Source organism: Vigna umbellata, chromosome 1 (genome assembly GCF_029865625.1).
Source record: "Vigna umbellata cultivar VRB3 chromosome 1, Vumbellata_1.0, whole genome shotgun sequence".
In the NCBI taxonomy this organism is placed as follows: domain Eukaryota; kingdom Viridiplantae; phylum Streptophyta; class Magnoliopsida; order Fabales; family Fabaceae; genus Vigna; species Vigna umbellata.
This window is the reverse complement of record NC_142165.1, coordinates 52,205,135-52,229,506: the sequence shown is the minus strand read 5'-3', so window position 1 is coordinate 52,229,506 and position 24,372 is coordinate 52,205,135. Positions and strand designations below refer to the sequence as shown.

At 36.1% G+C, this 24,372-nt stretch overlaps 5 protein-coding genes across 10 annotated transcripts; 1 reads left to right on the top strand and 4 right to left on the bottom strand.

The window, feature by feature from the left end:
- The first annotated feature begins 556 nt into the window (after positions 1 to 556).
- LOC124848609 (epoxide hydrolase 2-like) lies at positions 557 to 2,745 on the top strand. 2 transcript variants are annotated; one of them, XM_047326329.2, is made up of 5 exons: positions 565 to 1,016; positions 1,098 to 1,312; positions 1,695 to 1,862; positions 2,058 to 2,293; positions 2,381 to 2,745. In XM_047326329.2, the coding sequence occupies exons 1-5, from the start codon at positions 944 to 946 to the stop codon at positions 2,625 to 2,627; spliced, it is 939 nt and encodes a 312-aa protein (XP_047182285.1). In that variant the 5' UTR covers positions 565 to 943; the 3' UTR covers positions 2,628 to 2,745. The 2 variants fall into 2 exon arrangements, with proteins under 2 accessions (XP_087959858.1, XP_047182285.1); XM_088103732.1 differs by having other exon boundaries at positions 557 to 1,312.
- A 1,196-nt stretch (positions 2,746 to 3,941) lies between these two features.
- Positions 3,942 to 9,260, bottom strand: LOC124837563 (epoxide hydrolase 2-like). Of its 5 annotated transcripts, none has more exons than XM_088103729.1 (6): positions 9,242 to 9,260; positions 8,969 to 9,048; positions 8,673 to 8,887; positions 7,846 to 8,013; positions 4,553 to 4,788; positions 3,942 to 4,427 (listed from the first exon to the last, which is right to left on the bottom strand). In XM_088103729.1, the coding sequence occupies exons 2-6, from the start codon at positions 9,039 to 9,041 to the stop codon at positions 4,181 to 4,183; spliced, it is 939 nt and encodes a 312-aa protein (XP_087959855.1). In that variant the 5' UTR covers positions 9,042 to 9,048; positions 9,242 to 9,260; the 3' UTR covers positions 3,942 to 4,180. The 5 variants fall into 5 exon arrangements, with proteins under 5 accessions (XP_087959855.1, XP_087959853.1, XP_087959854.1 ...); XM_088103727.1 differs by having other exon boundaries at positions 8,969 to 9,083; positions 9,242 to 9,257; XM_088103728.1 differs by lacking the exon at positions 9,242 to 9,260 and adding an exon at positions 9,182 to 9,200.
- On the bottom strand, positions 4,806 to 6,234 carry LOC148205717 (uncharacterized). Its single transcript, XM_088103731.1, has one exon. It carries the CDS (start codon positions 5,667 to 5,669, stop codon positions 5,232 to 5,234), a length of 438 nt encoding a protein of 145 aa, XP_087959857.1. The 5' UTR covers positions 5,670 to 6,234; the 3' UTR covers positions 4,806 to 5,231.
- A 1,998-nt stretch (positions 9,261 to 11,258) lies between the features above and the next one.
- On the bottom strand, positions 11,259 to 13,326 carry LOC124837562 (cytochrome P450 736A117-like). Its single transcript, XM_047312968.2, has 2 exons — positions 12,380 to 13,326; positions 11,259 to 12,158 (listed from the first exon to the last, which is right to left on the bottom strand). The coding sequence occupies exons 1-2, from the start codon at positions 13,274 to 13,276 to the stop codon at positions 11,544 to 11,546; spliced, it is 1,512 nt and encodes a 503-aa protein (XP_047168924.1). The 5' UTR covers positions 13,277 to 13,326; the 3' UTR covers positions 11,259 to 11,543.
- Positions 13,327 to 14,509: 1,183 nt separating this feature from the next.
- LOC124837569 (wings apart-like protein 1) lies at positions 14,510 to 23,957 on the bottom strand. The gene is made up of 13 exons (XM_047312977.2): positions 23,220 to 23,957; positions 21,855 to 21,954; positions 21,404 to 21,740; positions 20,676 to 20,788; positions 20,199 to 20,327; positions 19,928 to 20,021; positions 19,651 to 19,761; positions 17,970 to 18,538; positions 17,366 to 17,628; positions 15,918 to 16,068; positions 15,317 to 15,414; positions 15,159 to 15,240; positions 14,510 to 14,944 (listed from the first exon to the last, which is right to left on the bottom strand). The coding sequence occupies exons 1-13, from the start codon at positions 23,654 to 23,656 to the stop codon at positions 14,861 to 14,863; spliced, it is 2,568 nt and encodes an 855-aa protein (XP_047168933.1). The 5' UTR covers positions 23,657 to 23,957; the 3' UTR covers positions 14,510 to 14,860.
- Positions 23,958 to 24,372: the final 415 nt, after the last annotated feature.

Below are 24,372 nucleotides of genomic sequence, written 5' to 3'. Positions count from 1 at the left end.
AGGACTCAAGCTTATTCCATAGGCTTCTCGCATGTGTCTCATTAGCAACAAAATTATGAACATTATCATCAACAAACTGCCTGATAAATCCACATACCTGTTGATGTTCAAAATCCCCTTCTTCATCTGACTTGGATTCCAGTTTATTGGAAGCAAAAACTGAAAGATCCAAAATTTTCACAAATAGCAAATCCTTCATCTTGCCTTTCCATAGGTGATAATTTTCTCCATTCAAAGGAATCAATTTTGTATGTGTCTCCATCATTCACGCAAACTAAACAGTCCCTTAACCAAAGAGCTCTGATGCCACTCTGACGGGAAAGGGCCAAAAAATATAACAACTTATCAAACAGTAATAACGCAGCGGAAATTCAATCCCCCTTCTTGCGAGAATCTGTGAGGAGCACCAAACAAATAAAACAAAAATAGAATCCAAAACACAAAGAGACACCAACCATTTTTAGCGTGCAAAATCTCTCAATGCAAGGGTAAAAACCACGAGTCGTCCAGACCAAAGAAAAATCCACTATGATCAATAATAGGGTACAAAAGAGTCTCTAATAATAACACCAAATGATGTGTTGAATAAGCCAATTTAAATAAGCACAAATGCTTACAAATGAGAACTAAGAAGATGAAAATTCCACAAAACAAGGCTGCTGGTGCAGGAATGATTTCTCCCAATCTAGACCTCCGATTGACAATCCGAACGGTCAGAATGAAGAACCATATGTCTGAAACCTACTGTCTAAAAATCAGCTAGATCCAACGATGAACGGATTCATAGCGAATAAAACACCAGTGCAGATTTAGAGTTATGCGGGAATGGCTTTCTCTCTTTCTTTTTCTCTCACTTAGCTTTTGACTCTCTTCAAATGATTCTGATGTGCTCTCTGACCCATCTCAATTTGACCTAGTGAGACCTTTCTCTCCGCTTTCACTGATGGATCGAATCCAGCACAAGTTCGTGAAGGTTGGTGATGCTCTCAATCTCCACGTCGCAGAAATCGGAAGTGGTAAGAATCAATCCAACGCCATCGTTTTCAACTTATGCATTTTGCTTCCATCGTTGATTTGGTCTGTGTTGGTGTTTTCAGGTGAAAACGCCGTCGTATTCTTGCACGGTTTCCCTGAGATATGGTACTCGTGGCGGCACCAGATGATAGCCCTTGCCGATGCTGGATTCAGAGCCATCGCCTTCGATTACAGAGGCTATGGTCTCTCCGATCCTCCACCTCAACTCGAGAAGGCTTCCTGGTCCGATATTCTCAACGACCTCCTTCATATCGTTCAAGCTCTTCATCTTCCAAAGGCACTCTCTCTCTCTAAACTGTTTCCCTTTGTGCATGCCACCAACTTAAAAAATCTATTATAAGTTAATTTTTTTGCGACGGTTAAAGATTTACTATTGAAGTTACTACAAGAGAAAAAAAAGAAAAACTAAATTATTGTGAGGTGTATATACACTTGATGATTGTTCATAAAAAAAGACTTAAATTAATCGGGCTAATTAAAGCAAATTGAACTTGATCAACATGTAAATTCAACCCGTTGCAGAGATTTTGCCATGAGTCGAAAGGAGTTAGTACGAGAGGTGTTTTGCATGAAGGGATGCCTAGGTGTAAAATGTGACTGAAATGATCATATATGCTTAATCTGTTGCCTAATTGATTCCCCTCCTCAATGAGCTTTAGGTGTTTCTTGTTGGAAAAGATTTTGGAGCTCGTCCTGCACATCTATTTTCAGTTCTACACCCTGAAAGGGTCTTGGGAGTTGTTACATTGGGAGTTCCATTTGTTCCCCCAGGACCCTCTCTCTTTCACAAAGTCCTTCCCGAAGGCTTCTACATTTTTAGATGGAAGGTAATCTTAAAGATACTTCCTTAAATATACATGTTTTTTCTTGCTATTTTCTAATGCAACTAATAACTTATGAAACCATTAGTGCAAGCTTTCAATATTCTGATTATCATTGAAAAGCAACACTAAACACTGAGAATGTTTATCCAAGTCTTAAATTTCTTTGCTCACACCATAACTTTGATTTTATCCACATAGGAACCCGGAAGGGTAGAAGCTGATTTTGGACGCTTTGATATAAAGACTGTTGTGCGTAACATTTACATCCTCTTCTCCAGAAGTGAAATACCAATAGCTAATGAAAAGCAGGAGATCATGGATCTGGTAGAACCTGATACTCCTCTTCCCTTATGGTTCACTGAGGAAGATCTTGCAACGTACGGCGCCTTGTATGAGAAATCTGGATTCAAAAATGCATTGCAGGTTCCATATAGGTACTAAGATTTGTTCTTTTTAGTGAGATGCTATTGAGCAATGATGCATTGTTGTTATTGATGTGTTGGTTTTGTTTGTATTTGTAGGTCATTTGATAAAGTGTTTAACTTACAAGATAGCGTGGTTAGAGTTCCCGCACTTTTTATATTGGGTGAGAAGGATTATTTTCTGAAGTTTCCTGGGATTGAGGATTTAACAAAGGGTGAAAAAGCAAGAGAGCATGTTCCCAATCTGGAAGTGACATTTATACCTGAGGGGACTCATTTTGTTCAAGAACAGTTTCCTGAGCAGGTGAATCGACTTATTCTGGATTTCCTTACCAAGCACACTTAGTCAAAAGGCAGGACTTTCTTCATGAATGGTGTATGAAGAACTTTTCTATGACACTTTAGCCATCTACATTTCAGAAAAAATAAGGAATGAAATTAGTTTTTCTATAAGTTCAAACTTCTATGGCGTTGACCCATTTATTATTTTATTTTAATATATATATATATATATATATATATATATATATATATTAAAAAACACTTAAATATATAAATATGTTTTAAATTTTTAATTAATTAATTAATCTTTACAACTAGATAAATTAAAATATAATATTTTTTAAAAATATTAATGATTTAAGTTTCATTATATTTAGATTAGAGAAAGTTAATTTCTTAATATATTTTTTTTAGTTTTAATTTAAAAAAAAAGGAATTGAGTCGCTCAATCTCTCTCACCCCACCTCTAGTCATTGGACAGACCTAAATTTTATAGATTTTTAATTAATTAATTAATGTTTATAATAAAATAAATTTAAAAATTAATATAAATTACAATCTTTTTTATAATTATATTTATATTTTTTATATATAATATAGTAAAATATTAATTTGTTACTTTATTTTATATTTTATTTGACATGTGATTTTGTTTGGTAAATAAACATATTTTCTTACTTACATGTGTTCTATCCAAGTTCGTCTTTTTTACAAATCAAAACGTCATAGTGATTTAATTAAAAATATAAAAATTTTAAATATTTAATACAACTATAATTTAAAGAATCAATTAAAAAAACTAAAGAGTTTTAAAACTTAATTTAATTATTTTTTCTATTTTGCATGTAAAAATAAATAAATAATAATTATAAAAAGGAACAGCCACCCAACTCCTAATTAACCATAAAATCTAAATAAAGATTAAATTAAAAATTTGTAAAAGTTTTGAGTATTAATAGAACAAAACCATTTTTATTAAAAATTATTTAAAAATATCTAAATTCATGAGAGGAGTAAAACTTAATTAAATATATTTTCTACATAACATTTTTTGCGTAAAATGGGTGGATAATGGTTAATTTTATGTTCCTTTTCCACTATATATTTTAATTATTATAATGTTCATTATTTTGACTTGATTCCTTGACAAGAGAACAAGAAATATGTAGTCAAGGGTATGAGTTGGGATTAAGTTTGGGGGAAAACACAAATGATTGAGAGAGTAACGAGTGAATTAGTTGGGAATCTTTATTGGTAATGTTTTAATTCCTCTCAAAGATGATTGGTTAAGCACAGCAAATCTGAAATATGAAGGTCGACATTTGTCATTTGCAAACATTCCAGATGACCTATCATACGACCGTAACATGGCATTCGCTTCCATAATCAGACCAAATAGGCATGGTTGGTGCTTTGAATATAAATGACAGAATTTTGCATTATCTGTTGGTGCATATCTTGACTCCACAGCCAAACAATTTCGCAAAAGTAATGCAAGAGAATATTTTTATGGTATGGGCAATCAAAAATAACATTTTTATTAATTGTTTGCATCATCCCATACTTCACTTAACATTGACCATTCCTTCGTGGCTATTTCCACGCTTAAGTCTACTATCAGGTGTGTTTGCCAAAGAAGTCAAGGATAAATTTATTCACCTGTGCGGGAAACTGTTCTTGAACGAAATGAGTTCCCTCGGGGATAAATGTAACCTCCAAATTGGGAACGTGCTCTTTTGCTTTTTCACCCTTTGTTAAATCCTCTATCCCTGGAAACTTCAGAACATAATCCTTGCCACCCACTATCAGAAGTGCTGGAACTTTAACCACAGGATCTGGTAAGTTAAACACCTTACCTAATGACCTGCAATGCAAATACACCATTAACTCAAATAAAAAAAATTGAGTCCAGGATTCGCTTTCATTGTTTTGTGCTAGCAAGAAAACCCATTTCACAAAAAAGGCAAAAAAAAGAACAAAAGCTAGCACCTATATGGAATCTGCAATGCAGTTTGGAATCCAGATTTCTCATACAAGGCTCCATATGTTTCAAGATCTTCCTCCGTGAACCAAGCGGGAAGAGGAGTATCAGGTTCCACCAAATCCATGATCTCTTGGTTTTCATTAGCTATTGGTATTTCACTTCTTGAGAAAAGGATGTAAACATTTCGCACGACAGTCTTTGCATCAAAGCGTCCAAAATCAGCTTCTGCTCTTCCAGGTTCCTGATATAGATAGAATAAAAGTTATGGTGAAATAAGTAAAGGTCATCATGCTAAGAGCAAAGAAATTTAAATTGTACAAAATGTTGTTGTTTTCCAATTAGAATTTGAAGCTTCTCATGATAATCAGTATAGCGAAAGATTGCACTAAAGGTTTACAATTACTGTTAGGTTCCAAACCTGGGTTTGAAACCTAACAAGAAAACACTCAAAAGATAGAAACAAAAATGAAAAAATGAGTTTTGCTATAATTCACCGTAAACGAATCTCTTTACAAGGACTGGGTTTGGGAGCATAACCTCCCTCTAGAGAGCCTAACCTCCCTCCTCAGGATGACAAAGACTACAATCAAACAATCGACCCCCCACTACAATTGATTATTTGCTATTTATACAACCAATAACCCCGCTCTTCCTAACTGCTAAGGCAGTTGGGCATTTAATGTTTTATTCCTTCACTCGTAAACTCTCCATCCCTAACATTACACCCCGCTGCCGAACAACCTTGTCCTCAAGGTTGGAAACGGGAGGCTTGATCTCATGGCTCCTCTTCATCATCGTGTACTCATATGAATGGAACCCTCTGGCAACTGTCCTCCAACTCAGGTCTGGAGGTTTGGGTGGTGGCAATTCCTCCTCCAATGACTTCCATTCTTCTTGGATTTTATTAGCTTCCAACATTCTGGTCACCTCTTTTCCAGAATTATAATCCCTGAAGAAATGGTCTTCGATGTCTTTCAAAGCTTCAAAAAGTTCTCTCCCCTCTGCAGGTGCCTCACGAACGGCAAGACCCTTCTTTTGTTCGCTGGTCCACCTCTTCACAAAATCCATCCTTCTCTCCCGACCATTGATTCTTCCATCCACCTTTCCCTCCTTAGCCTTCATTCTAATTGTAAGCCTGTTCGGCCAATTACTGAGAGATTGTTTGAACTGTAAGACCGTTCGACCTTTGAATGTAACTGTAAGACCGTTCGGCCAATGACTAGGAGATCGTTTTGAGTGTAAAACCGTTCGGCCTTTGACTGTAAATGTAAGATCGTTCGGTTCCTCCTGTCCTTTCACGTTCGGATTCGGCAGTTCTTTCCTGTTCGTTTCCGGACCGTTCGGTTCCTTCAGTCCTCTCGAGTTCGCAGCTTGTAGTGCTAGCCCGTTCGGCTTCGTCAAGCCTCTCCCGTTGGGTCCAGCAGTCTTCTCTTGTTCGGATCCGACCGACCGCTCGGCCACTCTCGATTGACCTGGGCTATAGCGCTTGGCCTCCGACCGTTCGGTAACTCTCGATCGGCCTGGGTTATAGCGATCAGCCTCGGACCGTGTCACCTCACCGTTCGTTCGTCCCCAAGACGACTTGTCTTCTATGGCCTCGGACCGCTCGGCCACTCCCGATCGGCATGGGTTGTGGCACTTGTCCTCAGACCGCTCGGCAACTTTCGATCTGCTTGGTTTATAGCAATTGGCCTCGAACCGTGTCACCTCACCGCACGTTCGTCCCCCAGACAATTGGTCTTCTATGGCCTTAGACTGCTCGGCCACTCCCGATCGGTATGGGCTATACCACTTGTCCTCAGACCGTTCGGCAACTCTCTAGAACTCCTCAACATCCCTTGCGATCCGCATTGCCACCATCCATTCCTGCGGTTCATGCTGTTGGACTTGAATCCGGATGTCCTCTTTCAATCCCACAAGAAAATATCCCAACAGCTGCTCGTCTGGTACCCTCTTCGTTCGACCCACCAATATCTTGAAGTATTGTACATACTCGTCCACCGTCCCTGTCTGTCTCAATGTTGTCAACCGCTCAACAATGGTTCCAAACCTTATCACCAAGGCTTCCTTCAAACCATCCCATGAACGATTCTTGGCTTTCTCCTTCCAAGCTTTGAACCAGTAGCCAACGCTCCCCTCCATGCTCACATACGCTAATCGTACCTTCTCCTCTTCCGCTACTCCTTGAAATTCGAAGAATCGCTCCGCCCAATTGATCCAGTTCAATGTATCTAATCCTTCGAACACGGGCAGCTCCACCCTCTTTCTCCAATTGAACCGCTCACCTTCTCCACCCCCAATGTCGTCCTTGCGTCTCGTACTCCTATTGGCGTTCACAGGCGCCTGACTGTCGTCAGACAGTTCCCCTTGAATGCGGTGCCGTCCCCCCGATAATCGCCTCACTTCTTGAAGATCCTGGCGTGTGGCTGCCGAGTCTTGTCGAACTGCCGCCGTTTTCACCTTCATTTCCTCCCTTGACGACTCCATCTCCGCCTTTCGTCCATCCATTGACGGCTCAATTGCCGCCATTCATTCCTCCATTCTTCCTTCTAGTGCGTTTAATTTTCCCCCCTTTGTCTTCGCTCTCGTTCCTCCCCCGAGTACTCCCTTCTCCTTCTCTGATTCTCGTTAACAGTATGTTGATCTTCATCTACAAACCCTGGACTGCCTTCTAATCCCTTTTCCTGGTTCCACACCCTTCCTCCAAGAACTCGCAAGTGTTCTCTGGTTTCCTGCCGCATTTCTTGCATATTTCTTCTCCATTCTGCTAGCTCCCTTTTCTGTTCGCTGATCCTCCTTTCCCAAGAATTGTCTCTTCCTTCCATGCTTCCCCCTTTCTTGACCACTTCTTGATCCGTTCTTGACCCCTCTCCTAAGGATATCCGGCAGGTCGGACCAATTGTTAGGTTCCTAGGTTTGGAACCTAACAAGAAAACACTCAAAAGATAGAAACAGAAATGAAAGAATGAGTTTTGCTATTATTCACCGTAAACGAATCTCTTTACAAGGACTGGGTTTGGGAGCATAACCTCCCTCTAGAGCGCCTAACCTCCCTCCTCAAGATGACAAACCCTGTTAGACTACAATCAAACAATCGACCCCCCACTACAATTGATTATTTGCTATTTATACAACCAATAACCCCGCTCTTCCTAACTGCTAAGGCAGTTGGGCATTTAATGTTTTATTCCTTCACTCGTAAACTCTCCATCCCTAAGGTAAAATTTCATCTAAAAAAACAGTACCAAGAACATTTATGGAAGTGCACGTGCATCTAAGTTTTTTCCTTTAAAATTACCTGCCATCTCAAAATATAGAAGCCTTCAGGAAGGAATTTGTGAAACGCAGAGGGGCCGGGCGGAACATATGGAACTCCCAACGTGACAACGCCCAGGACCATTTCAGGGTGTAGAATGGAAAATAGATATGCAGGACGACATCCAAAATCTTTCCCGACAAGAAACACCTAAAGTAAATTAAGGGTGTTAAAGAATTAGGCAACAGTTGAGCATACAATCATTTTAGTCATTTTACATGGTGGCATCCCTTCGTGCCTATAATATTACCTCATCAACCCGCTCGATCTCAAGTAATAAAAGGTAGTTGGGTTGAATTCACAGTATGAGTTAAATTATAACTTTAACAATCTCATACCTGATTAATTATATTCTAAAATGAAGGAGAAAAAAATCACCGAAATCCTCACTCAACACCAAAATATTTTCGTTGGTTTGGTCTTGGAATTCTCGTGAATCAGATGCAAAATAAGTCCTAGTAAGTCTAGGCCACCTATTTATGAATTTGTAAGGCAAGATAACAAACGATCATTAGAGTACGAGAAGTATTACCAACACATTCTTTAATAAACACTTTAATAGTTAAAAATTATAAAAAGTGTATTAAACAAGATATAGACTCACAATTTCTTAATTTCTGAAAAATCTCAGATACCTAAAGGAAGTGTGTCACCGGATAATGAATTCCTAGCATTTTTCTTAAGTGCATGGTGAGCAAGAAGTTGAAATTTGAAACAAATGTAAAATCTAAAAGCCCACAGGTAAAAAATAAATTAAACAAAATCAACGAAACAATCAACAGAGTAAAGACATTTTAGAGAGAGAGTACCTTGGGAAGATGAAGAGCTTGAAGGATATGAAGGAGGTCGTTGAGAATATCGGACCAGGTGGCCTTATCGGGTTGAGGTGGAGGATCGGAGAGACCGTAGCCTCTGTAATCGAAGGCGATGGCTCTGAATCCAGCATCGGCAAGGGCTATCATCTGGTGCCGCCACGAGTACCATATCTCAGGGAAACCGTGCAAGAATACGACGGCGTTTTCACCTGAAAACACCAACACAGACCAAATCAACGACGGAAGAAAAACGCATAAGTTGAAAACGACGGCGTTGGATTGATTCTTACCACTTCCGATTTCTGCGACGTGGAGATTGAGAGCATCACCAACTTTCACGAACTTGTGCTGGATTCGATCCATCACTCTTCTGAAGAGTGATGAAAGTGAACACTGTTTTAGTTACTAAAAGATAACAATATTCAGATTAAAAAAAAAAAACACCAACTTGTGCAAATATTTACTTTCTAGACGATCAAATTCAGAAGAAAAAAATGAAGTACCATTCAGATCTTTAAACTTGAGAGAAACACGGAATGGAAATAAAAAAGAAAAAATTTTACCTAAATCAACTTGAGTCAAAAGGGTTAATATCATTTATAAGCTCTTTTTTAACTTCTTTCCACTGAATTTGATTTTCTCCCACACATCTTCTAACTAAAGACTTTGTATAAATAATAGAGTAGTTTGCCTTTTGCATTTTGGTAGAAAAACTTATGATTTTTAAAATATTTAAATATACTTAATTTTATTTTAAATTATTTTTTAAAATTTTATTTAGATAAGATAATTAACATTTAATGAATTTAAATTTTTTTAGATAAATAATTTCAATTATAATTAAACTCAAATACAGTTATTTCAATACCAAATCGTTGTTAAAAATTAAAAAGTATTAATATTAATCATTTTAGTGGTCAATGATATTATTCGTTCATTTTTAATATTGTTTTGATTTTATAATTGTAAAAAATTTCTCATTTATGTTGAATGAAATTATTTTAAAATTATAAAATAATATATTGAATTAACTAACATAACATTAAGTCAAATTTATGCAAAATCGATTCGAGTTAATCAATTTTAAAGGCTAAATCGATATGAGTTTAGATTAAGTTGAGTAAGTTTGGAGATAACTTGAATCAATTAAGATTAACTCTAATGAGTTGAATTGACTTAGACCAAAATCAAGCCAAGTTAGTCCACCAAACACAGGTCAAGTTGAGTTCGTCTTGGTCGAGTCAAGTCAGTTTATGTTTAGGTTGAACTAAATCAAACATCACGCATTCAATTGAGTAGAGGAGTCCACACTCATTCAAGTTGAGGTCAATTCACATTCAATTGAGTTGTTAGGCTCAAGTGAGTCATAGTTCAATTAACATCATATCAAGCATAACCCGACTAAGACTTGGTCAAACCAAGTCAGCCTTGACCTAAACCTAGCTAAATCAATCTAAGCTCAAGTTAAGCTGAATTGACCCAGGTCCAATTCAAGTTGAGTTAGGATGTAATCTTGTTTAGATGATTTGGACTAAGTTCATGTCGAGTTACGTTAGGTCCAACTTGGGTCAAGTGTTAATTAACTTGGATCCAGGTGGGATTTAGATAAATCAAATCAGGTTTAACTAAATTTACTTAGAACGAGATATTGGATCGAGATCATGTCAAACTAAAGTTAGACAGATCTCACATTATATCAAGTTGAATGTACTAAGTTCAAGTCGAGTTAAATCAACTCGTATTTAGGTTAACTCAAACTAGAAAGACTGAAATATGAATGTAAAGATGTGGAGAATTTCAAATTTTTATTTTTAAATCAAGTTTGATTTATTTTTTTAATTTTAAGCAATCTAATTGCTCATGTATTTTATATGATAGGAATCATCCCAACATATAAGTAGGGTCATGATGCATACCATGATAAGTTAACCGGTCACGGTTTGCATTTAAGGTTAATAATATATCAATATATCAATATAACGTTACGATACAAAATATTTTGCAATATCCCCATCATGATACTTTCCTAAAAAAGTCAAATTCATTTAGGTAACCGTCCATGTGAAAAGGTATAGGTATATAAAAAGAATATAAAATTTAGAATAGCCCTCTTATTTGAGCATGAATGTCTTTGCAAGTTCCCATATCAAGTTAGACCTAGGAGCACAAAGGAAACATCTCAGACAAAAGATAGGAACATCTCAGTTACATACAAAAACAGTTATAATAAAATTTTAGAATTTTAATTTCTTTCAAAATTTCTTATCTAAACAATATTTTTGCATAAAACATTTCAATTTTTTTTTTTTAAAAAGGAGTTTTCCTCTTAAAATATCTTATCAAAAAATACTCTTAATGAATTTAGAATAAATTTGGTATCCTAGAATACGAGTTTAAGTTTAGCTAACCTAAAAAAAATACGTGAGTGAAATTTTGTTACGTTCTTTCTTATGCTGTGTGGGATTTTGTTTTTCAATACACTGTCTCATAATCTACACTTATATGTTTAGTCCATAATAATATTGAGTGACTGCTTTTAATGAATTCTGAACTGACACTCTTATCAAATTGAAAAATAAATTCAGATCTAATTGAACCTCACTTTTATAAGATGATAATTAAAATTTTTATCTATAAGTGACATATAGAACTTGATCTTTTTCCAATACATAAAACTCTAATGTCAACCATTTTTTTGTAGATTATATCTATAACCTACCAGAACTGAACAAAACATAATATACATCAAAGTCTCATTACTTATGTAATCGCATTAAACTTCAAACGAAGATGAGAGCAACCTGCAACCACACAGATCCATTCACAGCATGAAAGTGTCATGTGTTTCACTTGATTCCTTACATACTAATTTCTCTCATATGCAGTTGCTACAGCCAGAAGAGGAAATTTTCTATGAACAGAAAGGCCAGGAGTTTCAGACATGTCCAAGTCCTCCCCACTCGCCCCACCAGGCAATGACCAATCAAATTGGTGGACAAGGTTTGCCATTACTATCTCAACAATCTTTATGGCAAATGATATTCCAGGGCATCCCCTTCTTCCTGCTCCAAATGGAATAAGCTCAAAATCATGTCCTTTCAAGTCTATGGAACTGCTTAGGAACCTTTCTGGTTTAAACTCAAGAGGCTGGTCCCAACACGAAGAATCTCTTGCAATGGCCCATGCATTCACCAACACCTGAGTGCCAGCTCCAATCTCATACCCTTTCACTTTGACATCTTCCATGCATCTCCTAGGCACTGTTAAGGGAAGTGGTGGATGAAGCCGAAGGCTCTCTTTGATCACAGCCTTCAAGTACTTCATTTCACCCAAATCATCCTCAGTTACGCGACTCCTGTTACCAACAACACTTCTCACCTCTTCTTGCAGTGTTTGCATCACACTTGAGTGCTTTAACAGTTCTGACATTGTCCACTCCAGGGATGTGTGAGTGGTGTCGGTACCAGCAACAAACATATCCTGAACAAAACAAAACAAAACAAAACAAAAAAAAATTACAAAACAACTTGTAGTCCGCAAGAACCTCCTAGATTTGCAATGTTTCAATAGCAAACCAAGTATATATTATACATCACCTTAATCCAGGCATAATAAACTCTCTAAATGAAAATATCAGTGATCAGAAATTGAAAGAGAAAGAGAATCCAATGGAAAAAGAAAACGATGGTGTTCTTACTGACCAGTATCAAAGCCTTTATTGCAGTTCTATTTATCAGGGAATCGGTGGTGTTGGCGTTATTCTCTTCCATCGAAAGCAAAACATCCACAAAATCATTATGGTCCCGGGAATCAACATCAGCACCCCCATCTCTTCCATTCCTAGTAACATGCTCCTGGATCACTTGGTCTATAAACTGGTCCAAATGCTCGGCAATTCTATTGGCTCTCTGAAACAAACCATGGCTCACCCAATGAAGCCAAGGTACATAGTCCCCTATACACACAGCACCCAACAACTCCCCGAACTCCAACAACAGCTTCTGAAACCCCGCCCCTTCTCTTCCACGGTACCTCCTTCCCAGAGCCACTCTACACGCCACATCATTCGTAACCGCAGCACACATGTCAGTTAAATTCACCTCCAACGAATCACGACAACGTTGCCTGATGTTTTCCATCATTATGGCAGTTTCCTCCTCCCTCACACGGCGAAAGGACTGAACCCTTTTGGTACTCAGAAGGTGCAAAACGCTCAGACTCCTTATTTGCCGCCAGTATTCCCCGTACGTAGAACTTGCCAGATCTTTGGAACCGTACAAGAGGACATCGTTCATCTTACGTTGTGGTCTGTCTGAGAAGAGCAGGTCATGAGTTTTCATCACCTCACGTGCTGCATCAGCAGATGAGACCACAAGCACTGGTACCTTCCCGAAGTGGAGTAGCATGAGAGATCCATAGTTTTGAGCCAAAGTTTGGAGTGTGCGGTGTGGGAACAAACCAAGTTGGTGGAGATTGCCCAGTAGAGGTAACCTTGGAGGTGAAGGGGGTGAGTTTTTGCTGGTTGCTCCATTGGAACACAGTTTGATGATGATGAAAACAACAGAAAGGCAGAGAAGGAAGACCGTGAAGAAATCCATTTCGAAATTGGAATGATTACAAGTTTTGTATGATTGGAACTTGGTTTTGAAGAAAATATTATCTGGTTTTATAGGAAACGTTAAATAGAAAAATTAAATAATCTTCATTTTAATGTTTTTTAGTTGCTCTTGAACATTCTTTTGGATAAGTTTTGTTTTATTTTTATATAATATAAGCACTTAAATTTATTTTTCAAGTTAACGAATAAATGTGTATTTTAGTTTTGTTATTTTGTTTTCATATCAATCAATCTATCAATTCGCTCTTTTTCTCTTCCATTAGTTTTAATTCGTCCATTTAACTCACTGGTGGATGAGATTGAAGGAGGAAGATGCAACGTGATTGAATTGATGACCCAAGTAATGCCCACATTATTTAAATACCAATAAAAGCAAACAATAGAATATTTAGACAAAAATAAAAAAATATTTTGAATATATGATATAACAAAAATTTATAATAAAAACAATTAAAAATATCTAATTTGACCTTGTTTATAGTAGGATATTCAACATATTACATCTCAAATCTGAGATCAAATATTTATTGACAATCAAATAAAAATTATAGCCACTTGTATTTATATTATAATTTAGGCTTAGAGTGGACGTGGAAGTGGGATATCCATCAAATTGACACGTAAAATATGGAGCGATTATATCAAACACTGCAGGTTAGGTTCACTGAAAAGTTCCTATGTTCCGTGGAACTTGTACTTTCTGGTGAGTTTTGTTTGTCGCCAGAAATTGAAAATACCGTACACTGCTTTTAGCAGTTGCTAAGAATGAATATATAAATTATTACATTTATTTATGTGATTAATAGTAATATCATGGTTAATATTGTCATAAAGTTATTGAATAATATGCGTAGTTAATTATATGTATAAATATGATTAAGTGAAGAGTGATTGTAATAACTACAGTATATTTAGATGTACTTTTCCATAAACGCTTTTGCTTTTAACATATTAAATAACATTAGTTAATTAAGATGTTTTTATGCATAAGGAGCTTTTAATTTATCTAAAACTCATTAAATATTCAAGAAGTTTATTGAAAAGACTCTAATTTTATCTTGCAAATGGTTAATAATGTATACATCACTAAAGCCCAAGTATGCCCTTTTCAAGCCTCAAATTGTGGTGGAGGAATGATTCATGTATTTATTAAATAGAAAAGGTTTAGTACTGAGAAAACGTGGACTTGAACTAGCATTAAAATTACACAAGATTGACTAAGCTGCTGCTTGCATCAAGATGAAGGAAACAAAGGAGGTGGGGTGATTGAAACAACAGGTATAAGCTTCCGATACAAGAAAATGAATGAATAAACAAGAATATTGAGAAAAAAATTACCACTATTGATTACACACAAACTAAGCTAGGTACGGATCTCACTATTGACTTTTGTATACAAGCAACTCAGCAACATCACCAGCATGGTGATATAAAAATAGGGTATAAGCGATGTGAAGCGAGAATAAAAGTTGGTCAGACTCGGTGTAACGGAGTCCCATTTCCTCCGGAATAACAACAAACCCTAAATTAAGCTCTGGCTGTACAGTGTTTTCCCATTCAGCTTTCATCGAATTCTACACGATTCAATGACCTCGCTAACAGCTTTATGAGTCTCCGGCGAAATCATGTTCAGAGATAGATGGAATTCCTGCATATCAAGGCACAAAGTCAGTGTTTAATACTTTAAATTTAAATGGAAAAAAAAGGGATATAGGTAGTCAGGCACAGGAATACCAAAATGATCAAGGTGAAGAACCCCAGTTACCATTCATTCCCAAAAAAATTGTGTCTAACAGATAGTGTCAAGCAAGTTTCACATTTTCATCCCCATGGTGCAAAACAATTACTCAAGAAGTACATACCACAAATCTGTCCAAAACAGGTACAAGACTTGCTAAGTTCTGGTCTGGAAGATTGTCAGCAATTGCTGCACGGATGCTCTTACTGTATACCATAAAAAAATAAGTAAATTATAGGCCTTCAGATATGCAACAAAACAAATGAGAATTTATAAGAAAACCTTTCAGTGGAAAGAAATGCCAGAAGCAGCGCAGAATAAGCTTCCACGATCATTTTCTCGGCTTCTTTTTCACTTTGTAGAACAGCTGCCTCATCGTTCTGCATGATGAAACATAAGATTATTCAAGATACATAGATAGCAAACAATATACATTACAAAACTAAGACACGCCAACTTTTCAAAGTGCTTGTAATATACATCAGATGAACATTTCAATGTCTAGGAAGTTTGAAACCAATTGCTAGTTGTTTTCCATAAGCATCCCATTGCATTATCCACATCAGACAACAATCAAGTGAAGCATGATCCCAGCACCCAATTTCTTTACCTGCTGCTTCATGGTATTTTTTGTAACTATTTCAGCTTGATGGTAAAGAAAAACGGTTTTTTATCACCTGATAATGCTGAACCATCACACATGATACAGTAAACAAGTTGAGAAGATTAGCAATAGATTATCAACTTAGAGCATACACCATTGCTAATTTTCATGATATTCCAAGCTTCTCACAAGCATTCACCAATACATACAGAACAAAAATGCAACAAAAACAATAACTATCCCAAGAATTCTTCAGAAAAAATTGAACATGCTACCCACCAGTTGCAAATGCTTATCTTCCCCATCTCCTTCGCTTTCACCCAAGTTAGCCAAGAAAATGGAGCACAATAACTGAATAACATCTTTCCGAACCTCCTGACGCAAGCCTGCAGAGGAAGGTAGCAGAACACTGGCTGCTGCAAGCCTTGATCTGCATAAAGCCACTAGCATGTTGTAAATTACATATAATTCAAAGTTAAAGTTAGCATGTTGTTCATTCATAAACAAAAACAAACCAAACCAAATGGGTTAAATTGTGAATTTTTTATTAGAAAAAAAAGTGTAATGCAATGTCACTACAATTCAATAGTTGTGCACTGTGATGAAACACTTGTAGAAGAAACGAAGAAGATACGAATCCTTTTTCTACATTATAATTATGAAAAATAGAATAAAAGTATAGAAACACCCCACCACATAAAGAGTAATCAAACAGAACTCCTGTGATCCTGACATCATGCAATAATACAATTAAATGGTACAAAAAATATTACTCTAATTTTTACTCTCTTGATCATAGTACGACCAAAATTCGCCCCTCTCATTCTCTTAAGAATAGCATTTTCACTAGACACATTTCCATACATACATATATATATATATATATATATATATATATATGAACATCGAACTTAATTAGTCCAACCATTGAATTAGAAATATACATTACCTTGATTGAGTTTACAAAAAATCACATAATTAAAAAACTAGTGAACACTTCACTCTTATGGTCAGTGTACTTTTGTAACATATGCCTAATTTATTTAAAATCTGGTATATATGATCAGTGATATATTGGGTTAGTTTGGTTAAATTTAAAATAAATATTTCTGAAATAAGCAATTTATAAAAAAAGCCACTTATTTAATAAATATGATATGCTTCCTTAAAAGTAAAGCAGGAAGACGCTTAATTTTCAAATAAACAGATTAGACAAACACAAAAAACAGCATAAATCTGATTATTTTATTAAAATAAATCCTTCGTTAGAAATAAATAAGCATAAATAAATTCACACATTATCTTACTATTTTTTAAATATGCAATTTTGTAAAAAAAAAATCACTTGTTTAATAAGTAGATATGATATGCTTCTAAAAAAAGCAGGAAGACACTCTTCCTAAATAAGCATATTAGACAAACACATAAAAAAGTATAAATCTGCTTATTTTATTAAAAAAATACTCTTTTAAGAATAAATAAGCATAAACAATTCACCCATTATCACACGATTCAACAATCCCATTTGTTTAATTCAAATCGTATAAAAGGTTACTAAGTGGAACAAGTACCCAAGACTCATTTTTGGAGTGAATGGATCCCTTCAATTGTTCAAAATAAAAATTACACAAGGAAAAAACACTCAAAGAAGAAAGCAGGCGAATCTGTTGTTCATGTAGCTGTATTAGTTCATTACGAACAGCCATCTAGGAAGGTTTTCAAATTACCTGTTATGACCATCCTTCTCCACAAGATTTACAAGCAGGCCCAGAATAGCAACAAGGAAATCTAACTCGTGATCAGTCAGATGCCTATCAGATTGAGGATCTTTGGTATTTCCGGCAGCATTTTCTTTTATCTGATCAAAGGACAAAGGCGAGCTGAAAGAAGGGAAATGACAGGCAATTAACATAGACATAGTCTCCAGTCCTCCATAGGTAGCAATTTGGTGGCAACCAACAGGGTTGTCATTGGTCAAATTCATGAGCACCTACAATGAGACGACATTCGTTAGTGAATAAATTGTAACTAACTTTGGCATGAGAAAAAACATGATACCATCTCCTATGAGAAAAAGAATAACAAAAGAGGGCAGAGGGACACGCTATATCCTAGTTCTATAGATAGGTCCTATATATCAAGCAGATATTTCTCCAAACGATTAGTGTATAACAGTTGCATAGAAAACTCAGGATTGTAACTATCCACTAAAAAAGAATAACTGTCAAATGGTTTGCCAGGGAAGCAAGTCCTCTACTTTCACTCAAGTACTCAAACATGATCAGTGTGTCTAAATGATACAAAGAACAAAACTAAATCAGATATAAATACCTTTACAGCAGTAAGAAGGCAGTCAGTTAGAACGCTAGAATCTTTTTCATCACCAACATCAGAGCTGGGACAATTGACGTCTCCATTACTTAATTCTTGTTGGCTAACAGCGGTGTGAGATTGACATTCAATTTCGAATCCTCTGCTTGCTGTCACATGCTTTTTAGAATGTGACTTTTTTTGTTTTCCTGCTAACAGATCCCACTTAGAAGGTGCAATGTCATCCTCATCAAATGCAAAGGGATCTTGGCTGTCATCCAATATTACAACTGGGGTAGATTCCATAAAGCGAACATTCTTCCTGGAATTATTTTGAATCATGGACGTTTTACAGTACGAACTCTTTGATGCACCACTACAAGACCCAGACGTGGAAGAACTGACCCTCATCTTTAGTGAATAAGTATCAGTAGTTGAAGTGCTGGGAGTTTCAGAAATGGATAGCGAACTTTCCAACCGGTTACATGTCAATATTCGGCTGATCTGAGAGGCATTAGAACTCTTAACACAAGAGCCTCTCTCTGCTCCATTATACTCTCTATTGGAACCACGTGATAAAGTTTCATTCTCTGCAAAATTCAAATGAAGGAGCATTCAGAAAATCAGAAGACTAACTTATTTCTATGCTAGTAAGTCACAGCTTCCAGTAGTTAGAATGGGAATCAAATTATCTTATCACACTAAGGTACAGAATAATAATGGATAAGGCACAACCATGAAGGTCATTCTACAGATTACTACATCCTGAACAAAACTACATTTTCTCATAAAGTTTGCCTGATGAAAAAATTCATATTATGAGAAAGGAGTGCAGGAGTATAGACAGAGCAAATTCTGTGTCAAAGTCCACACATGATCATCAGTATAGATCAAGGACTCAACTTAAATATTTTGCCAGATGAGTCTAGATTTCAAATTCAAGTAGAAGAGTGGACTATAAGCATAGTAAGAAAGCTAAAAAACTAGCAACCCCAACTCTGATGCTCAATTCTCTTTTGAATTAAAGGAATAATTTCCTACCATATGAAGACAAAAAGAAATTAATCAAGGATTTGATGAGATGAGATCTTAAATGTTAAATCCTTATAGTAAGTCTGCAAAGCTCAAAAATAAAGCAAATGATATTTCTTACTGGTAGAAACTAAACTACAAAACAATGGAGAATAGCTTCTTATGATTCAAGAAAAGAAACTGTTAAAATATAGAAGATTAATCTAGAGTAATGTACATGCGCAGAACCTCTAGATATGGCCCATCCCCCTTTTTCCTCTCAATTCATGTCCACTACGCAATATAGTATTCCCTTTCAAATTCTCATTCTCCCCAACAGATTTTCCACCTCACATTATTCCTTGCCCTCTCAGCATTCAGTTATGCTCCAGGTTTTAACATAAATAATCCATTTATTTACTATCATGTCCTCTTCATCCATGTCAGATTGTGTTAACCTTCTATTTCCTGCCCCTTTCCAAATGTCATATGTCTCAATAATGGAGGCCTATCAATATCCGCAACTTAATAGAAAAAACAGAGCAAGAGACAATAATTATTTCCTAAAGGGGGGAACAGTTCAAGAAATAGATCCTATCTCGGTTAAAAGGATAAGAGCATGAACAAAGGTTATAAAATGGTTTTGCTAATTTCTGCTTAAAACTCCAAGTAAATAATAACAATCTAGTACCTTTATAGTCTCTGAGCTGATCCAATTCAGAATCATGACTGGCCATAGAGAACAGGTCGTAGGACTTGTTATCATTGGATGCAGTAGAGGCACATCGACGTAAACATAGATCTACATGTAAGAAGATTTTCAGCAGAGATGAGAGAGAGAGAGGAAAAACTAAGAACCACCAGAAATGAAAACTAATCAAAGCAAACAAACATGATTGCTGAAAATAAAATAACTAATAAGGAACAGATTGAAAAAGCATCAGGTTACCCCTTTGAATGATCATTACCTGAGAGGACCTTTATGACAGCTATGATCAGCTCTGTAAAAGAAATTGGGGGACCCCGAGGACTCGATTTTCTTTTCATTCCAAGCAAATGACTCTACAGTGAAAGAGTCAATGTTAAGATTAAATTATTGGTAAATTAACATGTTCACTGAGCTAGGAATGCAATAAACCATGCACCATGCACCATGCATAATAACACGATGCAGATACCTGTAAAAAAAATAATTAACAAACATGTTTTTAATTACACACGCAAATAACATATGTCAACCTGATTGTCATTGCTTAGGAAAGTAGCATTTTCCATTATCTTCAAGCACTTGAGAAGTAAGGTTAGGCTCTTGATTCGTTTGTCATTTCTTGAACCTTTGGTAGAAAGAGAACTATCCTTCATCCAGTTCTGAAAGAGAAATCCAGAGTTTTCATGTAATTGCTAGGGGAAGCAAATATAGGTGCATTTGATTACAATTCAGTTAGAAGTAATTTTAAAGAATTGATTTTTGAAAGAATTAAAAAAAATGTGGTTAAGAATATTTACTAAGTGAATTTAGAGCAAATGATGTTTTTATATGAAAAATGTAAAATCTCTCCTTAATTGAGTTCCACAACAAGAACCTATTTAATAGAAAAGTAAATAATTTCTTTTCACCAAAACCAATTTCGTTCACAGCAGAATTAATTGGAATTCTAAAATGTTACCCAAATACCCCTATTGCTATACAATATGAACTAACATACAAGCTCACACCTCCAAATCTGAATGACAATCCATGGTGACTTCAAAGACCGCATCAAGTCCTCCATGCTCCCTTAATTTTTCCTTGAAATTTCCACCAGTCTTCCGTACAGCGCCTGAGGTTTCTGAATATAAAAAATATATATAATAATACTGAGAATATGTTTCAATATAAATATATATATATATATATATATATATATATATATATATATATATATATATGCATACACACATTCAAATTGGACCACAGGAGCATTACAAAGTTGATTGAAGTGAGCTCTTGATCAACTAGAGGCCGCATAAACTGCTTACAGGAATTATAACTTGTTGTAGAGACAGAATACCGCATAAATCATAATTTACAAGTGAAAACTGTAAAATCTTGAAAAGATTGGGATAGAATATATCACCATCCTAGAATGTGTATATAAAAAAACAGATTCCATCAAGTTAAGCACCACTGTGCCGAGAACTAATTAATTTTATCTGTATTTCAGAATCAGGATGGCATATTCAGAAATTGGGAAGAAATAAAATTAACAGGACAGGTATAAAGTCGACAGCAATGCATCCTAAACACTAAATACCAGTATACATAAACAAATTTCATTATTTATAATTATTTTTGTGCACAAAAAATGGCATTGAAATTTAAAAGAACATGATATCATAATAGAAGGAAAAGAACTTCATTCAGCCAATAATACGAACTGTGGACATGAATGTTCTTTACATACCATCAAGAGAAATAGCAGACAAACAAGCCTTCTCCATTGTCAGCAATGCTAACCACTTTGGGCATAATTCTGGTCTCTCCACCCCATTGTCATTCTGACAAGCTTTTAGCTCTTTGCAATTTACTAGAATTTCTTGTACTCTGGAAAAAACTTCAGAAGAACTAGAATCCAATCTTCCCGTTGTATTTTTTAGCATGTCATCATTCTGACGCAATGATAAAAGTTTATAGCCAAATTTTGGTGTTTTGTCTTTAATGGTTGTGGTGACAATTGGTCTTAAAAACTTGATTAGAAATTGAATACAACCGGGTGATTCAAGGAGGTGATCATCTTGGCCCTGAAACAAAAACGTATTGACTAAAATATGCAACAGTAATGCTCGTATTGCTCATAGCTTCTTTCATTATTCAAAATCCAATATCTGCATTTCCATAGACAAAAGAAGACTTACATCATTGGTCAAAATGTACAAAAGGGTTGCAGCTGCAAGATTGCTGGGAGAATCATCAAGATTGAGACCCAAAATGGCATTGGTTATTGTCTTTGCCATCCTATACAGCATAAAAATCCGATTCATCAGCTAAACATTCATACAGGAAGTATATTTCTAATATAAAAGTGAGTTCAATCCATGCACTCAGTTTAAAGTTCCGTCTAAATGAACTTTTATGGACATACAAAGAGCATTTCAGTTAGTGACCAAACACCCCATTAGTCCTCCAAAGGTTTTGGAACCAAATTAGTCATTTAAAAATTAAATCAATCACCAAATATCTTTTCAAAGATCTAAAATGTCAGAACATCTCCATCCCTGTGGAAGACAAAAATTGTGACACCTGATAGCTATGAAGGAATAAATCTTGGAAGGATTGAGCGATTACAAAAAAAAGAAAAAAAAAAACATTTTTGAGAAACTAAAGTTTTGACAAAAAAACATTTTGAGGAACTAATTCGGTAACTAAAATTTTCGAGGACCTAATTGAGAATTTTTTTTTTTTTCGAGAAAATACTACTCCGCCTCACTCACTGACAGTTACATAGCACTTGGGGCGATTATAACAACAATATTATGAATCCTTAGAATCTCATTAATCTTGATATGGAAGATTCTACACAACTATTATTACTGTATCAAATAGCAAGAAAGCCACCCACATCGGGTGGCCAGAGTGGGAAGCAAACTTAGGGTTCACCACATCCGGGTTGGGTTGGGTTCGACCACAGAAGAAAGCACTGGCAAAGGAGGATCAATACATCGTGCCACGATTAATATCACAAGCTAAAAGGGGCACGGGATTACCTCGTAAACAAATAAACGGCAACATAGTTCATTAAGTGAAATAAACAAGCGCAATCCTTGAAAACGGTAAAATATCTAATCTCCCTTCAACTCGCATTTCCACTTAAAGAGTAGCCAAAGATCTCACGATCAAATCTACCTTAACAGCAATGATAATACCAAAAGCAAAAACCGAAAAAAAAACATTAACCCTTTCAATTCTTCATCTCAGCCAGAAGTAAATAAGCAATAATTAGTCAAATCCAAAAAGAAATTTACAGCTCCTGACTCGTCCCCGACATTCGAAAGTGCCAACAAATTCAAAAACCCCACACATCCACGAACCTTAAACCAGCAAATCACTCCTCCCGTTCCAAATTTAAAATTTTAAAACAAACCCAAAAAAACTTTCCAAAAAAATAATAGAGAAAAATTAATAAATTAAATAAAAACACACACACACTAAGAACAAGTGCATGACAAAAGACCCATTTCATATTGGCAAGAAAAAAGAAAGTTGGAGATAAATTGACACACCCTTGAGTCCTGAGAAGCCTCCTCTGGTGCGTAGTGGAGCAAATTGTCAAGAGCGAAACCAAACTCGACCTTCTGATCCGCAGAGGTTGTCCCTTGCGTAGGCCATCGAGGGCGAAATTGACCTCGTCAACGTGCTCCATCATCTCACCAAACTCCTGCGCCTCCATGAGCGTGGACGTCGCCGGAATCCCCTCCGAGCGCTTTTCCGCCCCGCGCCGCGCCCGCTTGGACTCCCTCTCTGCGCACAAATCGTCGATCTCCGAATCGAAGAGGGGCCAATGCTGCGACGAGGAGTCCTGCGAAGAGAAGGCGAAGGCGCAGAGAGGGTCGCCGGTCTCCTGCGAGAAGGGCTCAGAAACGTCGTCGTTGAGCGAGGAGGATCCCGAGCACGTTCCCGAGAGAGGTCTGTTGCGGCGTCCGTAGGTGCGCACGATCATCTTTGGCTGAGATCGGCAGCGGGTGGTGGGTAGTGGTGGCGGCTAAACGGAGGAAAAAGGGTGGGACATTTGGTGACTAGAAAAAGGGCTTTTTCGGAATTCCAAGAATTAGGTGAGAAGTTGAGCTGGGTCAGTTCAAGAACTGGAACAAGAACAAAGAACAAGAAGGAGAATTGGATTGAATTGAATCGAATCGATGAACAAGTTTTACGTTGTGTCGAGATGAGTGAATTTGAATTTTTCTTGTTATCAAATTCCGTGCGATTTTGAATCGATGGGTCAGTGTGGTTTATTTTATCCGATGAGAGAACAAACAAAACCCTTTGTTCAACATCTACGGAGGACAATTTCGGTATTTTCAAAACTTCGGACATCGTTTTCTCACGTGGAGGTGGAGTAATGAAAAATTATATATTTCTTATTAATTTTCAAATCTCCTTTTCAATTAATAGTTTAAGAATTAATCTAATAAAAAATAATTTCTCAAATATCTTAAATTTCTCTTTTTATCTCTCTTAAGTTTTTTGGTTTTTTCAACCGATTATCCCTTTTCAGTTTATTAACTCTTTTGTCTTATCTTTTGAATATGTCTTTTATTTATTTCATTTAACTCAATTTTTCTTTATCAAACTTAAATTTGTTTATTTACTCTTTTCCTACCCATGTTATTAGCATTAGTTGATGGTTTAATGTTTTCAGATTCATCTTTTGCAGAC

What these genes read in the sequence shown, in the direction of transcription:
- LOC124848609 (XM_088103732.1), top strand. Translation starts at nt 944, where the DNA reads ATGGATCGAATCCAGCACAAGTTCGTGAAGGTTGGTGATGCTCTCAAT. An exon ending in TCTACATTTTTAGATGGAAG is followed by an intron (nt 1,863 to 2,057) that starts GTAATCTTAAAG and finishes TTATCCACATAG; the next exon opens with GAACCCGGAAGGGTAGAAGC. An exon ending in GCATTGCAGGTTCCATATAG is followed by an intron (nt 2,294 to 2,380) that starts GTACTAAGATTT and finishes TTGTATTTGTAG; the next exon opens with GTCATTTGATAAAGTGTTTA.
- LOC148205717 (XM_088103731.1), bottom strand. Translation starts at nt 5,669, where the DNA reads ATGAAGGCTAAGGAGGGAAAGGTGGATGGAAGAATCAATGGTCGGGAG.
- LOC124837563 (XM_088103726.1), bottom strand. Translation starts at nt 9,041, where the DNA reads ATGGATCGAATCCAGCACAAGTTCGTGAAAGTTGGTGATGCTCTCAAT. An exon ending in TCTATATTTTGAGATGGCAG is followed by an intron (nt 4,789 to 7,845) that starts GTAATTTTAAAG and finishes TATCTATATCAG; the next exon opens with GAACCTGGAAGAGCAGAAGC. An exon ending in GCATTGCAGATTCCATATAG is followed by an intron (nt 4,428 to 4,552) that starts GTGCTAGCTTTT and finishes TTTGCATTGCAG; the next exon opens with GTCATTAGGTAAGGTGTTTA.
- LOC124837562 (XM_047312968.2), bottom strand. Translation starts at nt 13,276, where the DNA reads ATGGATTTCTTCACGGTCTTCCTTCTCTGCCTTTCTGTTGTTTTCATC. An exon ending in CAATAAAGGCTTTGATACTG is followed by an intron (nt 12,159 to 12,379) that starts GTCAGTAAGAAC and finishes TGTTTTGTTCAG; the next exon opens with GATATGTTTGTTGCTGGTAC.
- LOC124837569 (XM_047312977.2), bottom strand. Translation starts at nt 23,656, where the DNA reads ATGATCGTGCGCACCTACGGACGCCGCAACAGACCTCTCTCGGGAACG. An exon ending in GAGAAGGATGGTCATAACAG is followed by an intron (nt 16,069 to 17,365) that starts GTAATTTGAAAA and finishes GGCTTTATGCAG; the next exon opens with ATCAAGGCTTGCAGCAGCCA. An exon ending in GCATTTCTTTCCACTGAAAG is followed by an intron (nt 15,241 to 15,316) that starts GTTTTCTTATAA and finishes TATGGTATACAG; the next exon opens with TAAGAGCATCCGTGCAGCAA.